The sequence below is a fragment of the Mustelus asterias genome, chromosome 2 (assembly GCF_964213995.1).
Source record: "Mustelus asterias chromosome 2, sMusAst1.hap1.1, whole genome shotgun sequence".
NCBI classification, from domain to species: domain Eukaryota; kingdom Metazoa; phylum Chordata; class Chondrichthyes; order Carcharhiniformes; family Triakidae; genus Mustelus; species Mustelus asterias.
This window is the reverse complement of record NC_135802.1, coordinates 95,054,619-95,081,317: the sequence shown is the minus strand read 5'-3', so window position 1 is coordinate 95,081,317 and position 26,699 is coordinate 95,054,619. Positions and strand designations below refer to the sequence as shown.

General features: G+C 40.2%; 1 protein-coding gene across 1 annotated transcript; it reads left to right on the top strand.

Annotated features, from left to right (window-relative positions):
• The first annotated feature begins 626 nt into the window (after positions 1 to 626).
• Positions 627 to 26,699, top strand: tomm7 (translocase of outer mitochondrial membrane 7 homolog (yeast)). Its single transcript, XM_078228306.1, has 3 exons — positions 627 to 795; positions 14,611 to 14,659; positions 26,044 to 26,699. Exons 1-3 carry the CDS (start codon positions 693 to 695, stop codon positions 26,057 to 26,059), a joined length of 168 nt encoding a protein of 55 aa, XP_078084432.1. The 5' UTR covers positions 627 to 692; the 3' UTR covers positions 26,060 to 26,699.

Sequence of the window (26,699 nt, the reverse complement as noted above, 5' to 3'; positions counted from 1 at the left end):
TTTGGGATACAGTGAAAAGTATTGTTTCTTGCGTGCTATATAGACAAAGCATACTGTTCATAGAGGAGGAAAGGAGAAGGTGCAGAATATATTGTGACAGTCATAGCTAGGGTGTAGAGAAAGATAAACTTAATGTGAGGTAGGTCCATTCAAAAGTCTGATAGCAGCAGGGAAGAAGCTGTTCGTGAGTCGGTTGGTACGTGACCTCAGACTTTTGTATCATTTTCCTAAGGAAGAAGGTGGAAGAGAGAATGTCCGGGGCGCGTGGGGTCCTTTATTATGCTGGCTGCTTTGCCAAGGCAGTGGGAAATATAGATGGAGTTAGTGGATGAGTGGCTGTTTGCGTGATGCACTGGGCTACTCGCACAACCCTTTATAGTTTCTTGTGGTCTTGACCAGAGCAGGAGCCATTTGACTGATTTCTGACTGAGTGGACGCTCCACTTCCATAAATCCACTTTCGCGTCATCCTTCTCCTAGACTATAGGTGGCGCTGTGAGCGGCGGATGGAGGCAGCAGTGCCTCCTGTGCTGTAGGTGGCGCTATGAACCCCCCCCACCCTACCCAAGTGGAGACGGCAATACCTCCCGGGCTGTAGGTGGCGCTGTGAGCGGGCGGAACGTTTCTGAGGTGATTCTGTTTCCGGTGACGCATTTCCTGGTGCCGGCAGTGTGTGGCGAGGTCTGGTCAACGATGGTCAAAATGAGTAAAGAGACCAAACAGCGGCTGCAGCAGGTGTTCCGCTGCGGACAGTTCGCCATCCGCTGGGGATTCATCCCGAGCATCCTGTACCTGGGTCAGTCTGGGTGGTGGGAGCGGGAGGGAGGAAGGGTGGGTCGTGTGCCTGGACATTCTGGCTGCAGAGTGAATGCACCGTTTCCACAGTCAGGCATCGTGGGCTGACTGATTCCCACACCCCATCCTTCACAAAGACCCACATCTTTCACTCTGCCGTTCCTTCGCGTCTGTCACTGAAACTCTTCGCCATGCCTTTTTCACTTACACAATGGGATATTTTAATGTTTCATGTCTTGCAAACTTATCCAAAACTCCTCAGTCCGTATCTTATCCTGCATTGTCCAACTCGCCAATCATTTCTGTCAGATCAAGCTAGATCTGGCTAACCCAGTACCTCCCATTTAAAAATTCTTACTTTAAAAAAAAAACCTTTATGGACTCGCCCATGTCCATCCCTAACCTACAATAACCTCACTTTACCTCCAACTTTGGCTTTTATGCATCCTCTCACCTTCCACCCAACTGCCAGCAGTTGTGTGCTCATCCATCAAGGCCCTATACTCTGGAAATTTCTTTCGCATCCTTTGCCTCTCCATTTTCCCCTGTCATTTGACAAAACTTTGCATCGTCCTGTTCAATATTTGCTTCTTTATTGTTAAAAAGGACGCATGTTGTGGAAGCTTTTTGTCTTGCACTCATCAGGACAGTCTGTAAGAATACCAAATTGATATGGCTGTAAGACGTTTTTCAGCAATACTCAAGTTCTGTACCATCAAATGACTATTTAGTTCTTTGGTGCTCACTTTTCCCTCAATGCACATTGTGGAGCATCTTGGGATTTTCCTCTAAAGAAGTTTAATGAATACAAGTTGTTATAATCTTTAATGCTTTAGCAGGTTCCTTGTGAAGTTATTAGAAAAGCTGTGTTTCTTTAACTGTTGCAGAAACAGTGCATGAAAATCCCCTGGGGTGGTGGGTTCCGAGTGGAATGCACACTTAACAATTATATAATGTTAACACTTTACTTAGTATGGCCTGCAAAACTTTTTTTTAGCTCGAATATTAGATGCTTTAAAAAAAGTATTGCCTTAAATATCAGTGTGCATGTTCAACTACTATGGCAGTCAATTTGCATGGTCAAATGACCATTAACATTACTATAGAAAATATAACAATATATTGGGTTGGATTTTGCTGGAGAAGTAACAGTAACAGTGCTCACAGTTCCTAAAAGTGTAGATTGGTCAGAAACTTCTGACACCTGTATAGGTAAAGTGCAGAAATTGTGATGCTGCTGCTCCAAGATAGCCTGCTCCTCCAAAAACTGATATCTTGTAGAGATTCAGCATTGAAACATGCAACACAGAATGAGGTTACTGTAGTAGCATGATGGATTCCCAATAAACAGGTTATATTGTCCAAGTGAATTGTTAGTGGTATGATAAATCTTAATTACTGCAAAACAAGCTCTGACACTGAAAATTGCTATGTACAAGTGAGGAGTTGCATTTCTTTGGATTTTAAGTGTGAATGAAGATTTTGCAAAAAAATAGCATTTTAAACTTTCTACATATTTTATTTCTCAAGTCAGGTTTTCTCTCTATTTTGATTTCAATGGTGAAATTCTAATTTGACATTGAGTTCTCTATTCTAACTGGCACTCCCTGGTTTAGACTCTTCTGCTTATTGACGATTCTTCAGTCTGGTTGAGGAGATGTACAATTGGATTCAATGCACAAACCCCATAGAGAGTCTGGGTAAAATCTGGTTGAATTAATCTCATGTAACTTTCACTTTCTGTAAGTGTAAAATTAGCTTTTATTGCATTGTGCTTTTTCCATCATGACAGTCTAAAATATTTTTGTCATACCTGAACTTACAGAAGTAGAATTTCCATGCAAATTCTCTCAATGCCCACTATAACATCAACAAAAGCTCTGGAGAAATTATATAAGTGACCAGCAGGAGATCAGGAGAATCCTTGGGAAATTTCTACCTCACTATTTTTCATAGAATCCTTATAGTACAAAAGGAGGCTATTTGGCCCACCATGTCTGTGCTGGCCCTGTGAAGTAGTCATTCGCCAAGTGCCAGTCTTCAGCCTTTTCCCCATAGCCCTGCAATTTTTTTCCTTTGCATATAATCCAGTTCCTTTTTGAAAGCCTTAATTGACCGTGCATCCACCACAATTTTGGGTAGTGTACTCCAGATCCTAACCTTTGCTGTGTGAAAATGTTTCTCTTCGTGATGCCGTTGCTTGTTTTGTTAATTACCGGTGCACAAGATACAGTACTGTTCACTGTATGTTAATACATGTGACAATAATAAATCAAATCAAAAGTTGTGCCCTCTGGTTCTCGATACTTCCATTGATGAGAACAGTGTCTCCCTTAAAAAGAAATTTACTCCATCCTTAAAGTTACAAAGCCAATGCTCAGAGGGGACCAGGTGGACCCAAGTCCATTACTTGCTGCAAAAACCAAATTCAATTGAACCCAATTCATGGTCCACACAAGGGAGACAAACAAGATCCAAGCTGACGAGATGAGGCATTGCATCCCAGCTTGTGCTTGATCTGACTCTTGACCTTAGCCAAAAGGCCGAGAAGTGATTCTACTCCATTCAGATCCCTCATGAATACCTCTATCAAATCTCCTTTGCACCTCTCTTATCCAAAGAAAATAGTCTCTTTTAAGTTAATATAACTGAAATTGCGCTTCCCTGGAAGCATTCACATGAATCTCTTCTGCACCCTCTCGAATGCCTGTAAAGCCTATTTCTTTAATTAACCTCTAATCACTGACTTTAACTTCTAATGCACGCAGCTTTGGTATTTGTAATTGCATCCTGTGTATGGAGATGATATTGCAAACCGCTTGAGCTGTTTGAACATTGTTTCCCTTGATGCAGTTTTCAGCTGGCCTCTCACCATGTTCCTGGCTCATAGTCAGGTAAATTTACTATCCACTGAGGCTTTGAGCTCCAGCCAAAGCTGGCTGAATCCACTTGGGGTCTGTTGCCTTGTTCCCACACCTTTTAACAATTTTGAGGAATAAAATAAGGGATTAAAAATTCTCATGTGGATAATATGTACATTGTACAGCAAAACTTAACATTACTAAAAACAAAACTTTGGCATCAAATTTTTATTATTTTTAAAAATTCATTCTCTCTAAACACCTTTCTCAAACCACAATACCTTTCTCATCTCAAAGTAGAAAATGGATGAAAGCATAGTTAAAAAACTACAAAAACATCCTGGCACATTTGTTGGTAAATGGATGCGAACAAAGTAATGGAGCATCTGGAATGAGCAGATTGTCTTATGAGGAAAGGTTGGACAGCTTAGGGCGGCACAGTGGTTAGTACTGCTGCTTCACAGCGTCACGGACTCGGCTTCACTTCCGGTCTTGGGTCACTGTCTGTGCAGAGTCTGTGCGTTCTGCCTGTGTCTGTGTGGGTTTCCTCCGGGTGCTCCAGTTTCCTCCCACAGTCCAAAGATGTGCGGGTTAGATGGATTGGCCATGACAAATTGCTCCTTAGTGTTGGGGGGATTAGGAGGTTAAATATTTGGGGTTATGGCGATAGGACATGGGTGGGATTGTTGTTAGTGCAGGCTCAATGGGCCAAATGGCCTCATTCTGCACTGTAGGTTCTATGATTCTATGAAGTTTGGGCTTGTTTCCACTGGAGTTTGGAAGAGTGAGAGGCGAGCGACTTGATTGAAGTACACAACATCCTGAACGTACTCGAAAAGGTTGATGTGGAAAGAATGTTTCCTCTTGTAGGTGAGTCCAGAACTAGGGGGCACTGTTTTAAAATTATGGGTTGCCCTTTTAGGAGAGATGAGGAGAATTATTTTCTCAGGGTTAAGCGTCTTTGGAACTAGCTGCCTCAAGGCAGTAGAGGTGCAGTCACTTCATATTTTTAAAGCCAAGGTTGGTAGATTCTTGTTAGGCAAGTGAGTGTTTTGGGTAGATGGGAATGTCGAATCTGAAGCATAAACAGATCAGCTATGATCATATTGAATGGTGGAGCAGGCGTGAGGGGCCAAATGGCCTACCTCTGTTTCTATTTCATACATTTGTATGCAAGTGCCTTTGGTACTTAGTATTTCAGTAAACGATGGTCCAACTCTGAGACAATGAGATGTTTTAAACATATGTTAGATTGTTTGGAAGATATCACCTATTTATTGGAGTGTCATTTTGTAATACTTGTGTGATTAATAGTGCCTCATTGGAGTATCCTATTGTTTAATTGTGTTACTGTTTCACAATTTGTGGTTTTGGATTCCTAAAGTATGTTCCGGAACTTTCAGCTGAAGGGATAAATGTGGGTATGCAGAAACTACTAAAATGTGCAGTGTATGAATGCTTTAGGAGGTCATAGAGGTTTATAGCATGGAAACAGGCCGTTTGGCCCAACTTGTCCATGCTGCCTTTTTTTAAATCACTAAGCTAGTCCCAATTGCCCACGTTTTGCCCACATCTCTCTATATCCATTTTACCCATATAGCTGTCTAAATGCTTTTTAAAAGACAAAATTGTACCCACTTCTACTACTACCTCTGGCAGCTTGTTCCAGACACTTACCACCCTCTTTGTGAAAAAATTGCCCCTCTGGACCCTTTTGTATCTCTCCCATCTCATCTTAAACCCATACCCTCTAATTTTAGACTCCCCTATCTTGGGAAAGATGTTGACTATCTAACTGATCTATGTCCCTCATTATTTTATAGACCTCCATAAGATCACCCCTAAGTCTCCTACGCTCCAGGGAATAAGTCCCAGCCTATCCAGCCTTCCTTATAACTCAAACCATCAAGTCCCAGTAGCATCCTAGTAAATCTTTTCTGCATTCTTTCTAGTTTAATAAATCTTTTCAATAATAGGGTGACCAGAACTGTATACAGTATTCCAAGTGTGGCCGTACTAATGTTTTGTACAACTTCAACAAAATGCGTTTAGAATAAAAAGGTTTAACTTAAAGGTTCTGAGACAGTAAACTGTAAACAGGATTTGGCTTACACACATTCTTCAACCCCCAGAATTAGGGCTCTCAATTGCACATGACCGATTAGTCACTAACAGAGACTTGCATGTTGCAATAGAGGAAGTGAGATCTTCCGAAGGGGTCATTCTGTGCTACTTGTGTAATTTCTGAGAATGTGATGGATGTGAATCTTTGTTTTCATTCATGGGATGTGAGCATCACAATTGTCCTCAAGATGTTGACGGTGAACCATTGCAATCCAGTGTGCTTTTGTAAAGGAAGTGCAAGGATGTTGATCCAGTGACAATGAAGGAATGGGATATACTTCCAAGTCAGGATGATGCATACAACAGACCGTTCAGCCCAACCAGTGCATGCTGGTGTTTATGGAGCCTCCCTCTGCACCCCCATTCTTTCTCCTTTCTCCTCTAACTCTATTAACATAACCTCTATTCCTTTCTCCCTCATATCTAGATTAAAGTCCAACAGGTTTATTTGATATCACAAGCTTTTGGAACACTGCTCCTTCATCAGGTGAGTGGAGAGTTGGGTTTACAGACAGGGCATATATAGATACAGACACAATTGCAAGATAATGGTTGCAATGTGAGTCTTTCCAGGTACAGACAACACGAGTGGAGAGAGGGATAAACACAGGTTAAAGAGGTGTGAATTGCCTCAAGTCAGGACAGTTAGTAAAATTTTGCAAGCCCAGGCCAAATAGTGAGGGTTACACTGACTGTAAGGGGATTCATGTCACACTATGTGTAACCCCCACCATTTAGCCTGGGCTTGCGAAATCTTACTAACTGTCCTCATTCTCTCCCGATGAGTATAACCTCGCAGTTCTGCTTTTCCGCACCCTCTTCAGTGTGCCTCTATTGTTTCTACATAATGGTTGTCATAATTGTACACCATACTCCAAGTGTGATCTCAACAAGATTTGATGCAAGTTTTGAATAACTGCTGTACTTTTCAATTCTATCCATTTAAAAATAAACTCCCATCCTTGATTTGCTATTGGTATGGTTTTATTAATCTTTAAGACTTGTTTTAGTGATTTGTGTATTTATATCACTCCCCCCCCCCCCTCCCCTCCAGATTCCTTTGTTCCTATATTCTATTTATAAAGTTTCAAGTAGGAAATGGCCAGCTATTTTTTTCTACCAAAATGTAATGCTTTGAAATTAACTTGCCAATTAAATGTCCATTCTTCAAGTTTATAAATTTGTTGCTGCCTTTCTCTGTATTGACTATCATCCCTTTACTCCAGTTTGGTATCGTTTAGAAATTGTTTGATTTCAATGTCAAAATCATTAATATAAATTGTGTCATTGCGAACAACAGTTTGCCCAGCACTGATCCCTGTAAGACCACACCAGAGGGAATAGTTTCTCCCTCTGATCAATCCCTTCATCATTTCAAACATCTTGTTTAGTTTGCTCCATAACCATCTCTGTATCTCAAGGTAATACAGATCATATTTATGCAACGTTTTCATAATTGAACTCTTTTTTTAAGCTCTAATATCTTTCTGATGTATTTGAACTGTGCCCTCTCCATTGCCAATATCTCTTTCCTGAGATTTGGTGTCCAAAGCTGAACACAGTACTCCATGTCACCTTTGTGCGTTAGGGTTTATTTCCATGCAGTTATTCTGATTCTGTTTGCTTTAGCCAAATGAAAGGGAAGTTTGCTCTGCATTTGGCTGTGCTGTTGCCTTACCTGGGAATACTCGGTGGGGGTCTGAATTGGAAGTGTTGCGCTATTGATCCGCCATTTGATAAGCAGGCAAAGCAGTGTTCCCAATCAATCTTTTGATCCAGATCATGGCTTTCAAAGAGCATACAGAGTATAAGAAGGCAAAAAAGCGAAGTTTGAGTCAGGTACTGAGATTTCAATATTGCAGAAAGCCTAGAAAAGTATAGATGCAACATGAAATTAAAACCAAATTAGGAAAGCAAAGAGAGGAGGTGGAAAAATATTGGTAAGTAAAGTCATGGAAAATCCAAAGATGTTCTATAAATGTATTAAGAGCAGGGGGGTAACTAAGGCAAGAGTAGGGCTGATTTGAGACCAAAAGTAATTTGTGCCTGGAGACAGAAGGCATGGGCACACCCCTTGATGAACACTTTGCATCTGTCTTCACAAAAGAGGAGGATAATAGATTCATGTAGTTAAGGAAGAGACATGTGAAATATGGATAGTATAAACATTTGACAGAGGAAATAATAAGGGATTTAGCAGCTATGGAAGTTGATAGGTTGCCAGGCACGGATGTAATATATCTCAAGCTGCTGGTAGAAGCACGGGAAGAAACACTGGAGGCTCTAATTATTGATTTCTGATCTTCTGTGGTGACAGGCATGATGGTAGAGGGCTGGAACACTGCAAATGTTGTCCTGTTGTTTAAAAAGGGAGCTGGCGATAGCCTGAATAATTAGACCAGTCAGTCTAAACCTGGTGACAAATTATTGGAAAAAATTGAGATATAAATTGCCACTTAGGCACAGATTAAATGAAGACAGTCCACCCAATTATTAAGGGAAGGTTGTGTCCGACGGGCAGGAGACAAGAGGGTTGATCTGGGTAGTGCATTTCATGTTGTCTACGTGGATTTTAACAAGGCTTTTGACAAGGTCCCACATGGCAGACTGGCCAGAAAATTAAAAGCCCACGAGATCCAAGGGCAAGTGACAAATTAGATCCAAAATTGATTCAGACCCACTTTTTTGGCATGCATACAAACAATGGGCCAAGTGGCCTCCTTGGGTGCTGCAATTTTTCTGTATTTCTATGCTTCTGAGACCATGTTAATATGGACATAAGAAAAGGAGCAGGAGTAGGCCTTTCCGTCATTTAATATGATCAGGGCTGATCATCTACCTTCACCCCACCTTCCATATAATCCTCATATCCCTTAATTCCCCTAGTATCTAAAGCAAATACTGATTTCTATCTTGGATATATTCAAACTGGGCACCCACAACCCCTTTGGGTTAGAAAATTCCAAAGATTCACAACCTGTTGAGTGATGAAATTTCTCAACCACTCAGTTTTAAATGGCGTTCCCATTATAGAATCATAGAAACCCTACAGTGCAGAAAGAGGCCATTTGGCCCATCGAGTCTGCACCGACCACAATCCCACCCAGGCCCTACCCCCCCATCCCTACATATTTTACCCGCTAATCCCTCTAATCTAAGCATCTCAGGACACTAAGGGACAATTTTAGCATGGCCAATCAACCTAACCCGTACATCTTTGGACTGTGGGAGGAAACCGGAGCACCTGGAGGAAACCCACGCAGACACGAGGAGAATGTGCAAACTCCACACAGACAGTGACCCAAGCCGGGAATCGAACCCAGGTCCCTGGAGCTGTGAAGCAGCAGTGCTAACCACTGTGCTGTCGTGCCGTCTGTGATATGTGATTATTCTGAGACTGACTCCCAGCTCTAGACTCCAAAGTTAGGATTCACATCCTTCCAATGTTTACTCTATCGAATCCTGTAATATTATTATATGCTTTAATAAATCACGTCTCATTCTTCAAAATTCCAGAAAATATAACCCTTGTGTGCTAACTTAACAAACGGTTTCTGACAATTCAAATAAACTGCATCCACAGTAATAAAATTTCTAATTACACAAATGTAAAGAGGCTGTAAATAGGAAAGAAAAAGTGTTACTGATACTACTTGGATGGCATTACATCAGTGCTTGCATTGAGGAAAGTTATGAAGTTCCTTTTATGGTCTTGAGTCATAAGCAGTATTGAGAAGTCAGGTTCTGGAGTTTCATTTGGCAACAGTCTCATGATAAGGGACCGATCATTTAGGACTAAGATTTCTTCACTCAGGATTGCGAATCTTTGGAATTCTCTACCCCAGAGTGATATGGATGCTGCATCATTGAATGTGATTAACATTGAGAGAGAGATTTTTGGTCATTCGGGGAATCAAGGGATATGGGGTGCAGGTAGGAAAGTTGAGTTGAGGCAGAAGATCAGCCACAGTCATATTGTCTGATGAAGGAGGCTTGATGGGCTATATGGATTATTCCTCCTATTGATATTCTTTTGTTCACTCTGCGTTAAATCTTATCTGCCATGCATCCCCTATTTCGCGAACCTGTCGATGTTGTCTTGAACCTGTTACTAATTCACCTTGTCACCCCAGCTTGGGTGATTGTCTGTGTGGAGTCCGCACATTCTTCCCGTGTCTGCATGGGTTTCCTCCAGGTGCTCCTGAAAGATGTGCTGGTGAGATGCAATGCCCATGCTAATTCTCCCTCTGTACCCGAACAGGCGCCGGAGTGTGGCGACTAGGGGATTTTCACAGTGACTTAATTGCAGTGTTAATGTAAGCCAACTTGTGACACTATTAATAAACTTTAAAAAACTGAATTCTAATGTCTCATCTCAGAAACATTTGAAGAGTTTCAAGGTAGTGTGAAAGCCAACAAGGGTTGGGTCTTTTACACTGCTCAGTGGGGTTTGTATGTCTTTTCTACTTTCATCTCACTTGGGAATATAAGTTGCAGATTCTGGGTGGCTGGTAGCTCTCCATTGTTGTAATAGGGTTACAGTTTATTGTTTTTTAAATTCAGCCAGAAAAAGGAGAATTAGAAATTATATCTTTTTTAAAAAATAAAACCTATATCCTAACTTCAGGTAAATTTTATGTTGTATATTTTTATGGTATTTTCCTGATGACATCTAAGGATGTAGTTATACTGTCTCTTTTGGCAGTTTATTTTATTGCGGTAGCTCAAATTTAGCAATATAACTAAAGAGAAAGCCTCTCAAGCAGATCAATGTGTTCATCCATAGGGAGGTAGGCCTAAGAAGAGTGACATAAACTAAGTACGCTGACAGCAGGAGAAAACACAAAAAGATTAGAAGTGAAATCAAAATAAATTGAGACAAAAATGAACTATGAAATTAAATTATCAAGAAGCATAAAGCAAAATATAATTGTTTAAGAAGGGTGTACTGCCAGAAGACTGGCAGGTGACTATTGTTACTTGTATTTAAGAAGGAGGATAAAGCATACCCAGGGAACTGTAGATCAGTCATCTTAATATGGCTGGTAAAATATTGTAATCCTTACTAAAGTGGGAATAGAAAGACATCTAGAAAGTAAAACTATAATAATGAATAGTCAGCATGAATTTTAAAAGGGAAGATCTTGCATGACCAAGCTTGCAGGTACAGCAGGCAATCAAGAAGGCAAATGGTATGTTGGCCTTCATAACGAGAGGATTTGAGTATAGGGATAGGGATGTTTTGCTGCAGTTGTATAGGGTGTTGGTGAGGCCGTATCTGGAGTGTTGTGTGCAGTTTTGGTGTCCTTATCTGAGGAAGGATGTCCTTTCTATAGAGGGTGTACAGCAAAGGTTTACCAGGCTGATCCCTGGGATCAGGTCTGTCATATGAGGAGAGACCAAGTCAATTAGGATTGTATTCACTTGAGTTTAGAAGAGTGAGAGGGGATCTCATGGAAAGTTATAGAATTCTAACAGGTGAGACAGGGTCGATTCAGAAAGAATGTTCCCAGAGTGAAGGGTCATAGTTTGAGGACAAGGTAGAACTAAGGTGAGGAGAAATTTCTTCACTTAGAGGGTGGTGAACGTGTGGAATTCACTACCACCCAATGTAGTTAAGGCCAAAATGTCTGATTTCAAGAAGAAATTAGGTATAGCTCTTGGGGTTAAAAGAGTCAAGGGATATGGGGGGAAGGGGTGGATCAGGATATTGAATTCGATGATCAGCTATGATCAAAATGAATAGTGGAGCAGGCTTGAAGGGCCAAATGGCCTATTCCTGCTTCTAGTTTCTATGTTCTTTTGTAGAAGTATTGGAGTAAAGAAAAGTAAAACTGTAGATGTAATTTATTTGGATTTTTGAAAGGCCTTTGATAAGATATATAATGGACTAATGAAGATTAAGGATTTTACAAGTTGGAGCCCAAGTTGAAGAATGGATAGCTAATTAACTTCAAGACAGAAAGCAAATAGGAATAGAGGATGTGATAGAAGATGGAAAGTAGTGACCCACAAGAATCAGTGCCGGGCGATTATTGTTCACAATTTATAATGGTGATTTAGACTCTGGAATCAAAAACAATTTCAAAATTTGCAGATGATACCTGAAGGGAGAGCATAATCTGGGAAGGTGGTGACATAGTGATTAACACTGCTGCCTCACAGTGCCAGGGACCCAGATACAATTCTGGCCTCAGGTGACTGTCTGTGTGGAGATGCTGTGTTCTCCCTGTATCTGTGCCGATTTCCTACAGGTGCTCCAGTTTCCTCCCACAGTCTAAAAGATGTGCAGGTTTGGTCGATTGGCTGTGCTAAATTGCCCCTTAGTGTCCAAAGATATGCAAGTTGGGTGGATTAGCCTTGGTAACTGCACGGGGTTGCGGGGATAGAGTGGAGGGGAAGGCCTGGGTGGGATGCACTTTCGGAGAGTTGGTGCAGACTCAGTGGGCCAGATGGCCTCCTTCTGCATTATAGGTATTCTATAACTGTGGTATTGTCACTGGACTAATAATCTAAAGACTAATAATCCAATAACCAAGGCCCTGGGGACCTGGGTTCAAATCCCACTGTGGCAGATGGTGAAATTTGAATTCAGTACAAATCTGGAATTAAAAGTCTAATGACCATGAAACCATTCTCGATTGTCGTAAAAACGCATCTAGTTCGTTAATGTCCTTAAGGGAAGGAAATCTGCCATCTTTACCTGGTTTCAGGAGAAAATGAGCTGAGCCAGGTAAAATCGAACAAGTTGAGCATAAATACAATCATGGACTGATGGGGCTGAATGGCCTGTTTTGTGCTCTTTATTCTATGTAATCATGCACATCCGCATGTTACAGCATTACCTGATGCTAAATAGAGCTTTCGCTATTCTGCAGGAGCATTATATTTTTGTCCCAGCTTCAAGAGAGAACTCCAAGCTTGAATTCTTCCATTTGCCATGCTTTACTGTGACCTCTGAGTGAGAATGGTATTTTTCTGCAGAAACACGGGCAGCTTTATGTTGCAGATATGTTTCCACAAAGATTGGTCATTTTATACAGGATCTGACTATTGAAACCAGGAGATTTAAAGGTATTAAATAGGCAAATATAATCTAGAACTGAAGAGACAATGTGTTAACATAGTCATCTTCTGTTTTATAGGGTTCAGTGTGACAGAAATCATGGAAGTAATGCACTCTGTTTCAGATGTATTTTAAGAAGTTTAACAAACTTCTTACTGTGTTTACCCCAGTCCAACGCCGGCATCTCCACATCAGATATATTTGGCAGCTTTCTCGTTTTCAGCATCAGTGTAATTTACCCTTTTGGTATTATACTTTGGTTTATGAGGAACTGTTCAGCAGTTAATTACTACAATTTTGTTTGCCAGTGTACATACTATAGTACTTAGTGTGTCTCTGCTATGCACTGGTCTTTCCTGACTGATGAAGTGTGAAGTTTTGCTGTACTTTGGGGATAGAACATAGAACAGTACAGCACAGAACAGGCCTTTCGGCCCATGATGTTGTGCCGAGCTTTATCTGAAACCAAGATCAAGCTATCCCACTCCCTATCATCCTGGTGTGCTCCATGTGCCTATCCAATAACCGCTTAAATGTTCCTAAAGTGCCTGACTCCACTATCACTGCAGGCAGTCCGTTCCACACCCCAACCACTCTCTGCGTAAAGAATCTACCTCTGATATCCTTCCTATATCTCCCACCACGAATCCTATAGTTATGCCCCCTTGTAATAGCTCCATCCACCCGAGGAAATAGTCTTTGAACGTTCACTCTATCTATCCCCTTCATCATTTTATACACCTCTATTAAGTCTCCCCTCAGCCTCCTCCGCTCCAGAGAGAACAGCCCTAGCTCCCTCAACCTTTCCTCATAAGACCTACCCTCCAAACCAGGCAGCATCCTGGTAAATCTCCTCTGCACTCTTTCCAGCGCTTCCACATCCTTCTTATAGTGAGGTGACCAGAACTGCACACACTATTTCAAATGTGGTCTCACCAAGGTCCTGTACAGTTGCAGCATAACCCCAAGGCTCTTAAACTTCAACCCCCTGTTCATAAAAGCTAACACACTATAGGCCTTCTTCACAGATCTATCCACTTGAGTGGCAACCTTTAGAGATCTGTGGATATGACCCCAAGATCTCTCTGTTCCTCCACAGTCTTCAGAACCCTACCTTTGACCCTGTAATCCACATTTAAATTAGTCCTACCAAAATGAATCACCTCACATTTATCAGGGTTAAACTCCATTTGCCATTTTTCAGCCCAGCTTTGCATCCTATCTATGTCTCTTTGCAGCCTACAACAGCCCTCCACCTCATCCACTACTCCACCAATCTTGGTGTCATCAGCAAATTTACTGATCCACCCTTCAGCCCCCTCCTCTAAGTCATTAATAAAAATCACAAAGAGCAGAGGACCAAGCACTGATCCCTGTGGCACTCCGCTAGCAACCTGCCTCCAATCCGAAAATTTTCCATCCACCACCACCCTCTGTCTTCGATCAGACATGATGTGGAGATGCCGGCGTTGGACTGGGGTAACACACTACCAAATATTTGCTACCAAATAAACCTGTTGGACTTTAACCTGGTGTTGTGAGACTTCTTACTTCGATCAGACAGCCAGTTACCTATCCAATCGGCCAACTTTCCCGCTATCCCACACCTCCTTATTTTCATAAGCCGACCATGGGGGACCTTATCAAACGCCTTACTAAAATCCATGTATATGACATCAACTGCCCTACCTAGTAAGTCTAAACTATGGCTGTGCTTACTTGGTTATTTGGATTTTCCATAAATATTTATTTTATTTTCCTGCAGGTTTTAGGAGAGGTGGAGACCCAGGCATGCCGGAACCCAACCTTCTAAGGTAGATATCAGAAATTGCGATAGTCGCTTGATAAAATGTACCCAGTGTTCCCCTGTAAGCCTCGCAGCCGCCCAGGGCGGCGTGGTGGCACAATGGTTAGCACTGCTGCCTCACAGCGCCAGGGACCCGCGTTCGATTCCTGGCTTGGGTCACTGTCTGTGCGGAGTCTGCACGTTCCCCCTGTGTCTGCGTGGGTTTCCTCTGGGTGCTCCAGTTTCTCTCTCAATCCGAAAGACGTGCTGGTTTGGTGCATTGGCCATGTTAAATTCTCCCTCAGTGTACCTGAACAGGCTCCAGAGTGTGGCGACATGGGGACTTTCATGGGAACTTCATTGCAGTGTTAATGTGAGCCTACTTGTGACTAATAAATAGACATTAACTTTAAGTTCCTGTGCAGGCTGAGCATAATTCAGCCCGTTTAAGTTCCTATTTGTGCACAGCCGCGTGAAAAGATAGATAGACTGTGCACAGTGGGATTATTTTGTATAAAGGAATATGCTTATTTTCAATGAAAGGCATAATTTTGATGTTTTTATGCTTTGGAGTGGTAAAATGTCGTTTAATACCTGCAATTCTTGTATTGATTTTTCAATCTCACCTTTTTCTTGTTTGGAAGGAGGTGCAGGTGGAAAGTTTCGGCTCAAGTACTTAAGTCTCAAGTCTGAAAGAATTACTGTCATTTGTATAATGGACACAATTGCCAGTTTCTGCAGCCACTGATTGATTTTAACACACTTGCCAGTGCATTTACAAACTGCTAATGCATCAATTCTGCAACGCAAGCTATTTGGCTCAGTTGCTCGATGCTGACATTAATGCTCCACATAAGCTTCCTCTCACTCCTCTTCAATTCCAAGCAGCATACTGTTCTACTCCTTCCTCCCTCATGTTTATCTAGCTCCCTTTTAAATGCACCTATACTATCTGTCTTATCTATTCCTTATAGCACATTCCACATTCTTACCATTCTTTGGGTAAAGACGCTTCTGCATTCCCTATAGGATTTATTTGTGACTGTTTTATATTTATGGCTATTAGTTTAGCCTATCTGGCAAGTGAAAACGTAGCTGGTCTGATTAGCAAGTTTCGGATGATATTAAGATTGCTGGAGTTGCAGATAGTGATGAAGATTGTCAGAGAATACAGCATAGGCTGGGAAATTGGGCAGAAAAATGGCAGATGGAATTTAATCTAGACAAATGCAAGGTGATGCATTTTGGTAGATGCAATTCAGTTGGGAGCTATAAAATAAATGGCAGAACTATCAGCATAGACGCGCATCTGGGCTTGCAGGTCGACAGATCCTCAGAAGTGGCAGCACAGGTGGAAAAGGTGGTGAAGAAAGCATATGGCAAGCTTGCCTTCATCGGACAGGGCATAGAGTATAAAAGTTGGCAAATTATGTTAGTTATATAAAACGTTGGTTGGGATACTGTGCCCAATTCTGGTCACCATACTACAAGAAGGATATGGAGGCTTTGGAGAGAGTATGGAAAAGGTTTACCAAGATGTTGCCTGGTATGGAAGGTATTAGCTATGAGAAGAGATTGAATAAACTGGGATTGTTCTCCCTGGAAAGGAGGCGGCCGAGGGGCAACCTGATAGAAGTTTATAAAATTGAGGGGCATAGATAGGGTGAACAGTTGAAAGCTTTTTCCCAGGGTAGAAATGACAATTACAAGGGGGCACAAGTTCAAGGTAAGGGGGGACTGGTTCAGTAGAAATGTGCGGGGGAAGTTTTTTTTTAACACAATGGTGGGGGCCTGGAATGCACTGAAAAGTGAGGTGGTTGAGGCAGACATGTTAGCAACATTTAAGACTTATCTGGATATTCACAAGAACAGATGGGGAATAGAGGGATACAGGCGGTTGGTCTAGATAGGACAATGTGATTGATATGGGCTTGGAGGGCTGAAGGGCCTGTTCCTGTGCTGTACTGTTCCTTGTTCGTTTTTTGTTTGAAAACTCTTGTCTACTTTACCAGGCCTTTTCATTAGACTACCAATAGGTGACAACTGCCCCTTCCCTCTCAGCTTTATAGAGAAAAGTGTAATTGAGTAGTTTTTGAACTAATATCCTCTTAAACCTGGTAATCCTTGTGAATTTGTTTTACACTTTCAAAGTCTATATAGTGTGTCCTTTTTATCGTAGACCAAAACTATTCCTAAGTAGCTGCAGAAAGTATTTATGTCCCAATTGTCTAATCAATTGTCTTGTATAGGAATGTGCTCAAGTGTGGAAAATGTCAGTTTTATCATTATCCAAAAAATAGATGGAAAAAGTTCATCTACTGGTGCAACTAATGTTTGATATGAATTAAACACAACTTCTCTACTTTTCATTGCTATCCCTCCAGAAATAGCTTCCTGTGCTTGGTTGGTTTGTTTTTTTTAAAATGACCTTCTGAACGTGCGTCACTACTTTCAACGCAAGTGCATCTTTACTCCAAAATTCTTTTTCACCTCTATCTGATTTAGACTCATTATCCAAGCAGTATGTGGCCTCCTCATTATTTCCTACAAAAATGCTCCACTTGACATTTATCTGTATTGAAATTAAGTTGCCAATAAATGCTCATTGTGTGAGCCTGTTAATGTCATGTGTTTTGCAAAGGAAACATGATATTTATTCCTAAGTAGCTGCAGAAAGTATTTATGTCCCAATTGTCTAATCAATTGTCTTGTATAGGAATGTGCTCAAGTGTGGAAAATGTCAGTTTTATCATTATCCAAAAAATAGATGGGAAAAGCCCATCTATCACCCTCTGCCCCCAACCTCTCACTCCCAAAATTCTAGAGATGAGGTGAGAGAGACATCACTTGACAACAAAGCAACATTTGACTGTATTTGGCATTAGGGATTCTAGAAAAATTGAAGTGAATGGGGATCAGGGGAAACTTTCCACCAGTTGGAGACATACCTAGCAAAAACGAAGATGGTTGTTGAGGGCCAATCATCTCAGTCCCAGGACATTGGTGCAGGAGTTCCTTGGGAGTGTCCTCGGCCTATCCTTAGGTGGTTATGTGCATTGGCCATGCTAAATTCTCCCTCGGTGTACCTGAACAGCCGCCGGAGTGTGGCTACTAGGGGATTTTCACAGTGACTTCATTGCAGTGTTAACGTAAGCCTACTTGTGACTAATAAATAAACTTTACTTTACACCTTCAGCTGCTCATCAATAACCTTCTCCATTATAAGGTCAAAAGTGGGGATGTTCGCTGATGATTACAGTGTTCAGTACCATTTACGACTCCGCAGATATAGAAGCAGTTCATGTTTGCACGGACCAAAATCTGTAAAGCATTCAGGCTTGGACTGATAAGTGGGAAGTTGCATTTAAGCCACTTAAGAATGACCAACACCAAGCAGGGCGAATCTAACCATCTCTCCATGATGTTCAGCAGCATCACCATTACCGAATACCTATTATCAACATCCTGTGATTACTGTTGACCCAAAGGTTTACTGGACCAGCCATATAAATACTGTGGTTACAAGAGCAGATCAGAGGCTGGAATTCTGTGGCGAACAATTAATCTATAGACTCTTCAAAGCCTGGCAATCATCAACAAGATATAGGTCAGGCATGAAAATGCTTTCCACTTTCCTGGATGAGAATAGCTTCCACAACACTCAAGAAGCTTGACATCCTGACAAAGCAGTCAGTTTGATCGGCACTCGATAAGATCCCAAAAAATTCAGTCAGCTTCATCAGGCACGATACACCCTTTACCAGTCCATGCTGGGTAACTCTGATCAGCTGAAAATTTTCAAGGTGTTCAATCATCCTGTCATTAATTATGAACTAGTCATTTCCCAACAACAGATAGGCTAGCTGGCCTATACTTCCCTACTTGTCCTCTGAAACCTTTCTTCAATGGCATGTGCAATTTTTCAATCTAAAGAAGTGGTTCCCAAATCAATTGAACTTTATACATGCCCTAACTATAATTTTCCAATGTTTTTAACAGCTTTTTTAAAATCCTGGGATGGAGGTCATTGTTCTCGGGAATGTGTTGCTGTTTAGTGTTATTGTTTTCTTCATTACTGTTATTTTGATTATGTTAATTTTGGTGAGTCCCTATCCATGATTCAGTATTAGTTTCCTTTGGATTTCTGGCATGCTGACCTCTTCCTGTAAATACTGACAATAAGTAAGTATTCACATCTTTACCATCTTTAAAATTTTCATTGACAATATCACTGTAATCAGTTGTCAATGGATCCACATTGTTTCTGACCATCTTTTCTTTCTTCATATAAATGTAAAAATGTTTATGCTAGTTTTGATATCATTCACAAGTTTCCTTTCATATTTGTTTTTCTCACTCTTTACAATCTGTTTTATTATCCTTCCATTTTCCTTGTACTTCTCTCAATTGGCAGATTGTGCTTTTTTTTGCATTTTTATATACTTTTTTAGTTTCATGATTTTTCTTTCTCATTTTTAGTCTTTTCTTTTGGAAGTAGAGCTCATATCCCTTCAGTGTATAGACTGACCCTGTATCATAACCTTTTTTGAACACATTGCACTTCTGTTTTACCCATTAACAAGTTTGCACAGTTTACTGTGATCAGAATCTGTCATCACATTGAAGTCAGCCATACCTAAATCTTAAATATTAGTATCTGCTTTAAGTTTTTGATTTACACACTATGCTGCTTCTGATAATATGATTACTATCAGATTAATGTAATCTAATCATTGGTGGCACGATGGCACATTGGCTGGCAGTGCTGCATCACAGCTCCAGGGACCGAGTTCAATTCCGGCCTTGGGTGACTGTCTCTGTGGTGTTTGCACATTCTCCCCGTGTCTGTGTGGGTTTCCTACGTGTACTTCAGTTTCCCCCTAAAGTACAAAGATGTGCAGGTTAGGTGGATTTTCCATGCTAAATTGCCCCTTAATGTCCCAGGATGTGTGGGTTAGATGGATTAGCTATGGTAGATGTGTAGGGTTACCAGATAGAGCAGGGGAGAGTGCCTGAGTAAAATACTCTGTCACAGAGTTGGCGCAGACTCGATTGGCTGAATAGCTTCTTCTTCACTGTAGGGATTCTATGAGTGTTCACTTGCTATTAAATCGTTAACTGAATTTGGTTTGTTAATAAGTGTAATATGGCATGCCTCCTTGTTAGTTTTAGGCCATTGTTTCACTAAGCTGCATCCATAACTATCCCGCATACACAAGAAATTCACTGTTTCAGATATCTGGTAGTCAGTGAAAAACAATCTCTATGCAAGTTAGTGTCCATTTAAACCACTCTACCTTTGCTGATGCTTGTCTAATCTCAGCATTTATTGTAAGTTAACACTTCACAACTGCTTGAACTCCTGTCCACAGTCTTAAATCATTTTCTGTTTCTTAATTCTAATTTCCTATCTCTTGTTATATCCCCTCTTATCATTGAAGTAGTTTCATTCATACTCATTAACCCTACACCTCCTCCCTTACCAATATTTTCTTTATATTTCCTGTAGACCTGGAATATTTGTCTTGCCCATTTTGTGGCCATGTCTCAGTAATGGCTACAATATCATACCTTCCAAGTTGAATTTGCACCAGTAGTTCACTCAGTTTTGTTCCTTGTATTTCCTGTGTCTCTCTAACGCTGGTAAAAAGAGCTGAGAAACACAAAGATTACCTGTGCTCCAATTGAGAGCAGTTTGGTATGAAGTAAAATGGGAATTTAGCGAAACAGTTGAATGAACAGAGCTGAAAACTAGTGCAGGAGAAGAAATCATAGCATTTTGCAGCCGATTAAATGCTGATCATGATCTCAATTGGTTCCTCAAGATTGTTGGAAATATTTTACAGATTTTACCATGACCATTTTGACAATAAAACATGTGGAAAACAAGAAACAAAGCTTGGTGCCTGTCCATAATTTACAGATTTCATTGTACAGTTTTTGTACCAGTTCTGCCGTGGACTAGCCAATGTATGCCCCTCAACATTTGTTGTAGGACCACACTTTGTGTAAAACTGCTTGTGAACTGCTTTTGCAGTGTGCTGAGGAAATTAATTCCTTGCGGATCATAGTTCATCCTCATCCCGCATAACACGAATTGAACCATTATAAAACGTGACTCTTAATTGCTATTATGCAGACATTCTAGTGATCTATGTAAAAGAAAAATATATTTATCTATATTAACCGTATGCTCATTACTGTTAAAATAACCTGGTTTGACAATGTGTGCCCCAGTAAGCAGCTGACAAATTATCTTGTTGAGTCGTTGAATATGTAAAAATATCTGTCATAAAATTAATGGCTGTTTGCTGCCAGCGTTGTACGTGTATAGTTCTAGTGTTTTGAGTGCTTTACAGCCATCACTCTTCGACAGCTGAGGTAGAATATTTATGATTTTTCATGATAGTGGCAGCCAAAAAATGAATGGGATTCCTATTTCTGCTATCAAATTCTTTCCAAATTCAAATCGTAATCTAACACTCATCTGGTCTGTATGTTCTTTGGTTTGAGTGGGAAAACCAAGCAGTATCTGTTTATCCTGAATCTCAAATATACTCTACCTGAAATCTATACCCAGCACCAGGATAGGGATCAGCTGTTTCCTCCGAGATGTGGGGTCGCTCTGAGAAGAACCTTCGGGTTCAGATGTTTGCCAGTTGCCTGAGCTGTTTCACTTCTTTCCTTACTTAAGCTGCATTCTTAGCCTTTGCTGCTTTCACTTTGGGCTTGGCCTTCGATTTCTTGCTGGTTGGGAGGGCAGACTAATGTCTGCATGGCCCAGTGCTCATGCGCAGACAGCCATTTTGCATTGGCAGGAGAGGGTGAAAAGTAATCATTCCGATTTATGCGACCAAGTAAGAATCCTGTGTCCTGAAACTTAATTGGTGGAAAATTTGGCCGTAATCCTGTATTCATCCAAATGAACACCATTTTATGAGAAATTTGACCACACTCAGAATGGAGATTTAATAAATGGAAGCAAATTTTAATAATGTTAAATAAAAAATGCTAAAGGAATCTTAAAAGAGATAGTGTTTGTGTGTTATGACAGTATAAAAATGTTTTGTGAGATGGGGCAAAGTAGGGAAATAGTAAAAGGCGATGACACTTCAGTTTTACCACTTTGTGTCTATTTTTATAAGAAACCCTATTGGTATTACCGTAATAAAGCAATGCCTGGTAGGGGATTTTTGCTGAAGATTGAACCAAATTTTTTTAAGCAAAACAGTTCCCTGGAGCTGCCAACAGTTACATTTATAGATTATGATGCATTTTTGAGCACCCGAGGCATCTTAACCAAGAAGTGCCAAGTATTATGTTACTTAAATAAAAGCAAAATGCTGAGGATGCTGGAAATCTGGGCTCAAGTAAAAGTGCTGGAGAAACTCAGCAGATCTGGCTGAACCTGTGGAGCGAGGGAAAGAATTAATGTTGAGTCTAATATGATTTCTTCAGAACTGAAGAGAGGTAGAACTGTGAAGGACTTTGCTGTTGAAAAAGGGGAACGGTCAGTGATAGGTCAGAGGGCAGGAGAGATTAAATGATGATGTTATGGAACAAAAGGGAATGGTAATGGTTTATAGTGAAGAAACAAAGCAATTGGTCCAAAGTAAGTGTTAATGGCAGAATAAAGGAAAACTCTCAAAGTGAAAACATGTTATTTAATCTCCCCTGCTCTCTGACCTATCCCTAACCTTTTTATTCTTCCTAATCTTCTGCCTTTCTTTCCTCCCACTCTTTTGACACCATGATCCCATGACATTTCTACCTCTTAGTCCTGAAGAAGAGTCACATTGGTCTTGAAATGGTCACTCTGTTTCTTTCTCCAAAATTGCTACCAGACCAGCTGAGTTTTTCTAGCACTTTGTTTTTATTTATTTTGTTATTAATGAGTATTAACATTATGCAGATTTTGACAGTAGATTTCCAAAAGGTAGTATTGTTTAGTTTTACATGATTACTGCAAATTAAATAACTGAAGCATTCCAGTTATCCAAAATCTCCAAGTGCAAAACTTTAAGGATCAGTTAACATCTCAAAAAATAATCACAGGTCAATCATCAAGACTTGAAAATATTTTAACCATGTTGTATAGGAATGCATTATATTCAAAGTCACTGATATGAAGCTTTCATAGAAAAACTGATGACATTGTGAAATACCATTCACCAAGCACTGGTTAAAAATAACCTCAGAACATTTGTTAACTCAGTATAATTGACTTATCCAGTGACTAACTAACCCAATGAGCTTAATTATCAGGAGCAGGAATTTTCCGGGGAAATAAATGAGAGATTCTACAAACCCAGATCAAAAATATTTGACTCATTTGATTCCTTGATTTTTAAAAAAAAATTGGTCGGAAACTGAAATTACTTTGGGCTTGCTTTGAAGTGAGTGGAAAATAGAAGCTGCTGTGATAGATTTTTTTTTAAAATCGTAATTTGTTTAATAAGTGGCACAGGTGCAGCAGAGCACTAATACCCTGTTTTCTCTCTGGTGGCACAATGCAAGTTTATTCTTGTAATTTCCCACACTGTATTGTCCATACAAGAGATCATTGGAACCATAGAGCAGAACTTATGTAATAACGGCAAAGGGACAGTCTCCCTGAACAGATTTCAGGGTGATTTGAAGACATTTGGGAGCAGATCTCTCACCTGTCTTGGGGGTTGGTGTGAATATGCAGATTGTGCAGGGATAGGAAAAAAATGCTACAATCTGAATATGTTTTAGATTTACAAAACTACTGTATCTGATTAACAGTTAGCAAGATAGATGTTTAGTTTCACCAATGGATAATTTTGCTTTGAAGTTGCAGACTACCTGCTGTAGTTGATTTCTAGTCAGTTGTGTGTCCTATGCCATACAATGTAAGTGTCAAGGATCAATTGTTCTGTGACCTTTACAAATACTGTTCTGATTTTTCACATTGCACAACTTGAACAGATTGCATTAGATATTGAGATTTGTCTTCCCACAGCCATGCCTGTCCTACATCCCATCCCAGGGAAGAGAGTTTATTGTTATTATCTTTTGATGTGCTGATTATCCTGTGGAAATGATGAATGTGCAACTGACAGTCATGACATGCTGATTTGAAATTAAACATAGTGGGCTTAAGTAATTGCAGCCAAGAGTGAGCAAATTACTTTAGTTTTGGCAGTGAACTCAAGAACAGGCTATTCAGTTCCTCAGGCCTGTGCTGTTCAGTTCACATCCAAAGATGTGCGGGTTAGGTTGATTGGCCAGGTTAAAAATTGCCCCTTAGAGTCCTGAGATGTGTAGGTTAGAGGGATTAGCGGGTAAATATGTGGGGGTAGGGCCTGGGTGGGATTGTGGTCGGTGCAGACTCGATGGGCCGAATGGCCTCCTTCTGTACTGTAGGGATTCTATGATTCTGTGAGTTAGATCAAGGCTGAGCTGTGTCTCAATTTCATTTATTTGTCTTGGTTTCATATGCCTTAATACTCTTACCAAATAAAAATCTTATCAGTTTCAGGTTTGAATTTTTTCGATTGGCCTGCCCTCAACAGCTTCTTGGGGGCAAGCATTCCAAATTTCTACTATTCTTTGTGTGAAGAAACATGTCCTGACATCACCCCTGAACGGCCTAGCTTTAATTTTGAAGTTATGCCCCCTTGTTCTGAACTCTCCCACCAAAGGAAATAGTTTATCTCTCTCTCTACCCCATTAAATAGAAATTCCTTTGGGTTTAAATGACCAACCGTCATTTCTGACCAGTTGTAAATGGATTTAAAATAGTTGAAGGAAACTTTATTTAATGCTTATTTTTTAGGATATTTTCCCTCATTTTTAAATCACATTTTATTACCAATTAGAGACATTTACATAGAATTGTATAAAATATACAGCTATTTGGTCCAAGTCTGTCCTGGTGTTCATACTTCACTCCTCCCATTCCTATTTTCTTTTTGTCATTCATATCATTCATATCTCCTTTCTCGCATGCACTTGTCTAGTTTCCTTTTGAAAGTATCTTAAACTATTTCCCCCAATCACTGTGGTACACGGTTCTACTTTCAAATAAGTCAAGAGCAAAGAAACTCCTCCTTATTTTCCTATTGAATTTATTAATAACTATCTTGTATTTATGGTACCTAGTTTTGGATTCTCCCACAGGTGTAAACATTTTCTTTCATATCTGCCTTGTTCAATGCAATTATAATTTTAATCTCTTATCAGGTCATTTTCTAAAGCTTCATTTTTTGAAAGAAAAAGCCCCTACCTGTTCAATCTTTCCCAATTGCTGGAATCTCAGTTCTGGTACCATATTTGTATGTCTTTTTTGTAATTTCTCCCATGCTTTGGTGTCCTTTTTTATATTATGGAGAAGAGAAATGTGCACTGCTTGAAAGGGCTACCTGACCAATGTTCCTACGTCAGTTTAATGTAACTTCAATGCTTTCAAATTCTATAACTAACTGAGTAAATCCAAGCGCTTTCTTAGCATTTTTTAAATTGCTTTGCTGAACTGCAATGAAGTTTTTAATGATTTGTTCACCTAATGTCTTTTGATTCCTTTGCTTTTCCACCCATTTAAGTTGCTTATTTTCAGGTACAGAAGATGTTTCTATTTTTCTACCAAAGTGCATCACCTCACATTTATCTGCCACAACTGCCAAGTGTGCAAGTTTTCTCATGTCATTTTATATTTAATTCTTCCTCCATGTTAGCTATACTGCCTTTTCATATTGTTTTACCAGTCCCCGAGTCCAAACCATTAATGCTAATTATAAAAACCAGTGGTCCCTGCAATTAACCTTATGGCATACTGCTTTAAGATTCCTTCCAACCTAAAAAGTACCCTTTACACCTATTTTCTGTTTTCCATATTTTTTAAGCCAATTGGGCAGCACGGTGGCACAGAGGTTAGCACCAGGGACCAGGGTTCAATTCCAAGCTTGGGTGACTGTGTGGAATTTGCACATTCTCCTCGTGCCTGCATGGGTTTCCTCCGAGTGCTCCGGTTTCCTCCCACAGTCCAAAGATCTGCGGGTTAGGTTGATTGCCCATGCTAAATTGCCCCATAATGTCAGGGGGATTAGCAGGGTAAATGCGTGGGGCTATGGGGATAGGGGCTGGGTGGGATTGTGGTCAGTGCAGACTTGATGGGCTGAATGGCCTCCTGCACTGTCGGGATTCTATGATTCAATTTGCTATCCATTGGCTGTTTGTCCCTGACTATGCAGACCCCAATCCTTCAAGGCTGTGTTATACTATACAAGGTAATAATAAATGGAGGCTGTGGCGCACCTGAATATATTTTCCTTTAATCAGAGTGACCCTCCTCATTTTTATTTTTACATGAGTTAATTTAGATAAAGAAATGATGAATGAAACAATCAGAATTGTTGTGAATTAATTACCTATATTTTTAATTTGTAGTTTGCTGTGGGGATGAAAACAGTACAGCAGAAGATCTATATTTCCATTTTGACTGGAAGCACCACTTGTGAGAAAATTAGGAAGAACAGACCATTGCAGTTGGCAGGTTCAGTGCCTGTGTTCATAACTTTACCAATCTACAGCAATAGAATTTCCAGCAGAGAAGTTATGGACTATCGTGTTATCCTTTAAAGTTAACTGAATTTTTGTGGCTGGTACTTTTCAGTTTATATTGCAAATAAAGCTTTTCACTAGGAAGAAACAAATTAAAAGAGAAACTTATTTGTCTAAAAATGGCTGGATGAAATTTGCTACATGCGTATTTGTCAGTTTCCTTGGTTTAAAAGCTAAGTAAGCACTTCTTGAAAATGTGAAGCTTCACAGTACAACCCTGCATACAGTGAAGAATCTAACTAAGTTTTAAGTTTTTCTTAAGATAAATGTAATTACTGGAGTGTTCTAATTCCTGCATACACTTTACTTGAAAGTGTTGTAATTTTCAAGTGCAAGATGCATATTGTAAACTTTGCTTTGAGATTTTACAGTTGCAATGGAAATGTGAAATGGAAATTTGTCAATTTAAATAGTCTGCATTGTGTCAACAATAAATTCATTGTTCCTGTGCAACTAATTAAACAGAAGACTTTTTTAAACAA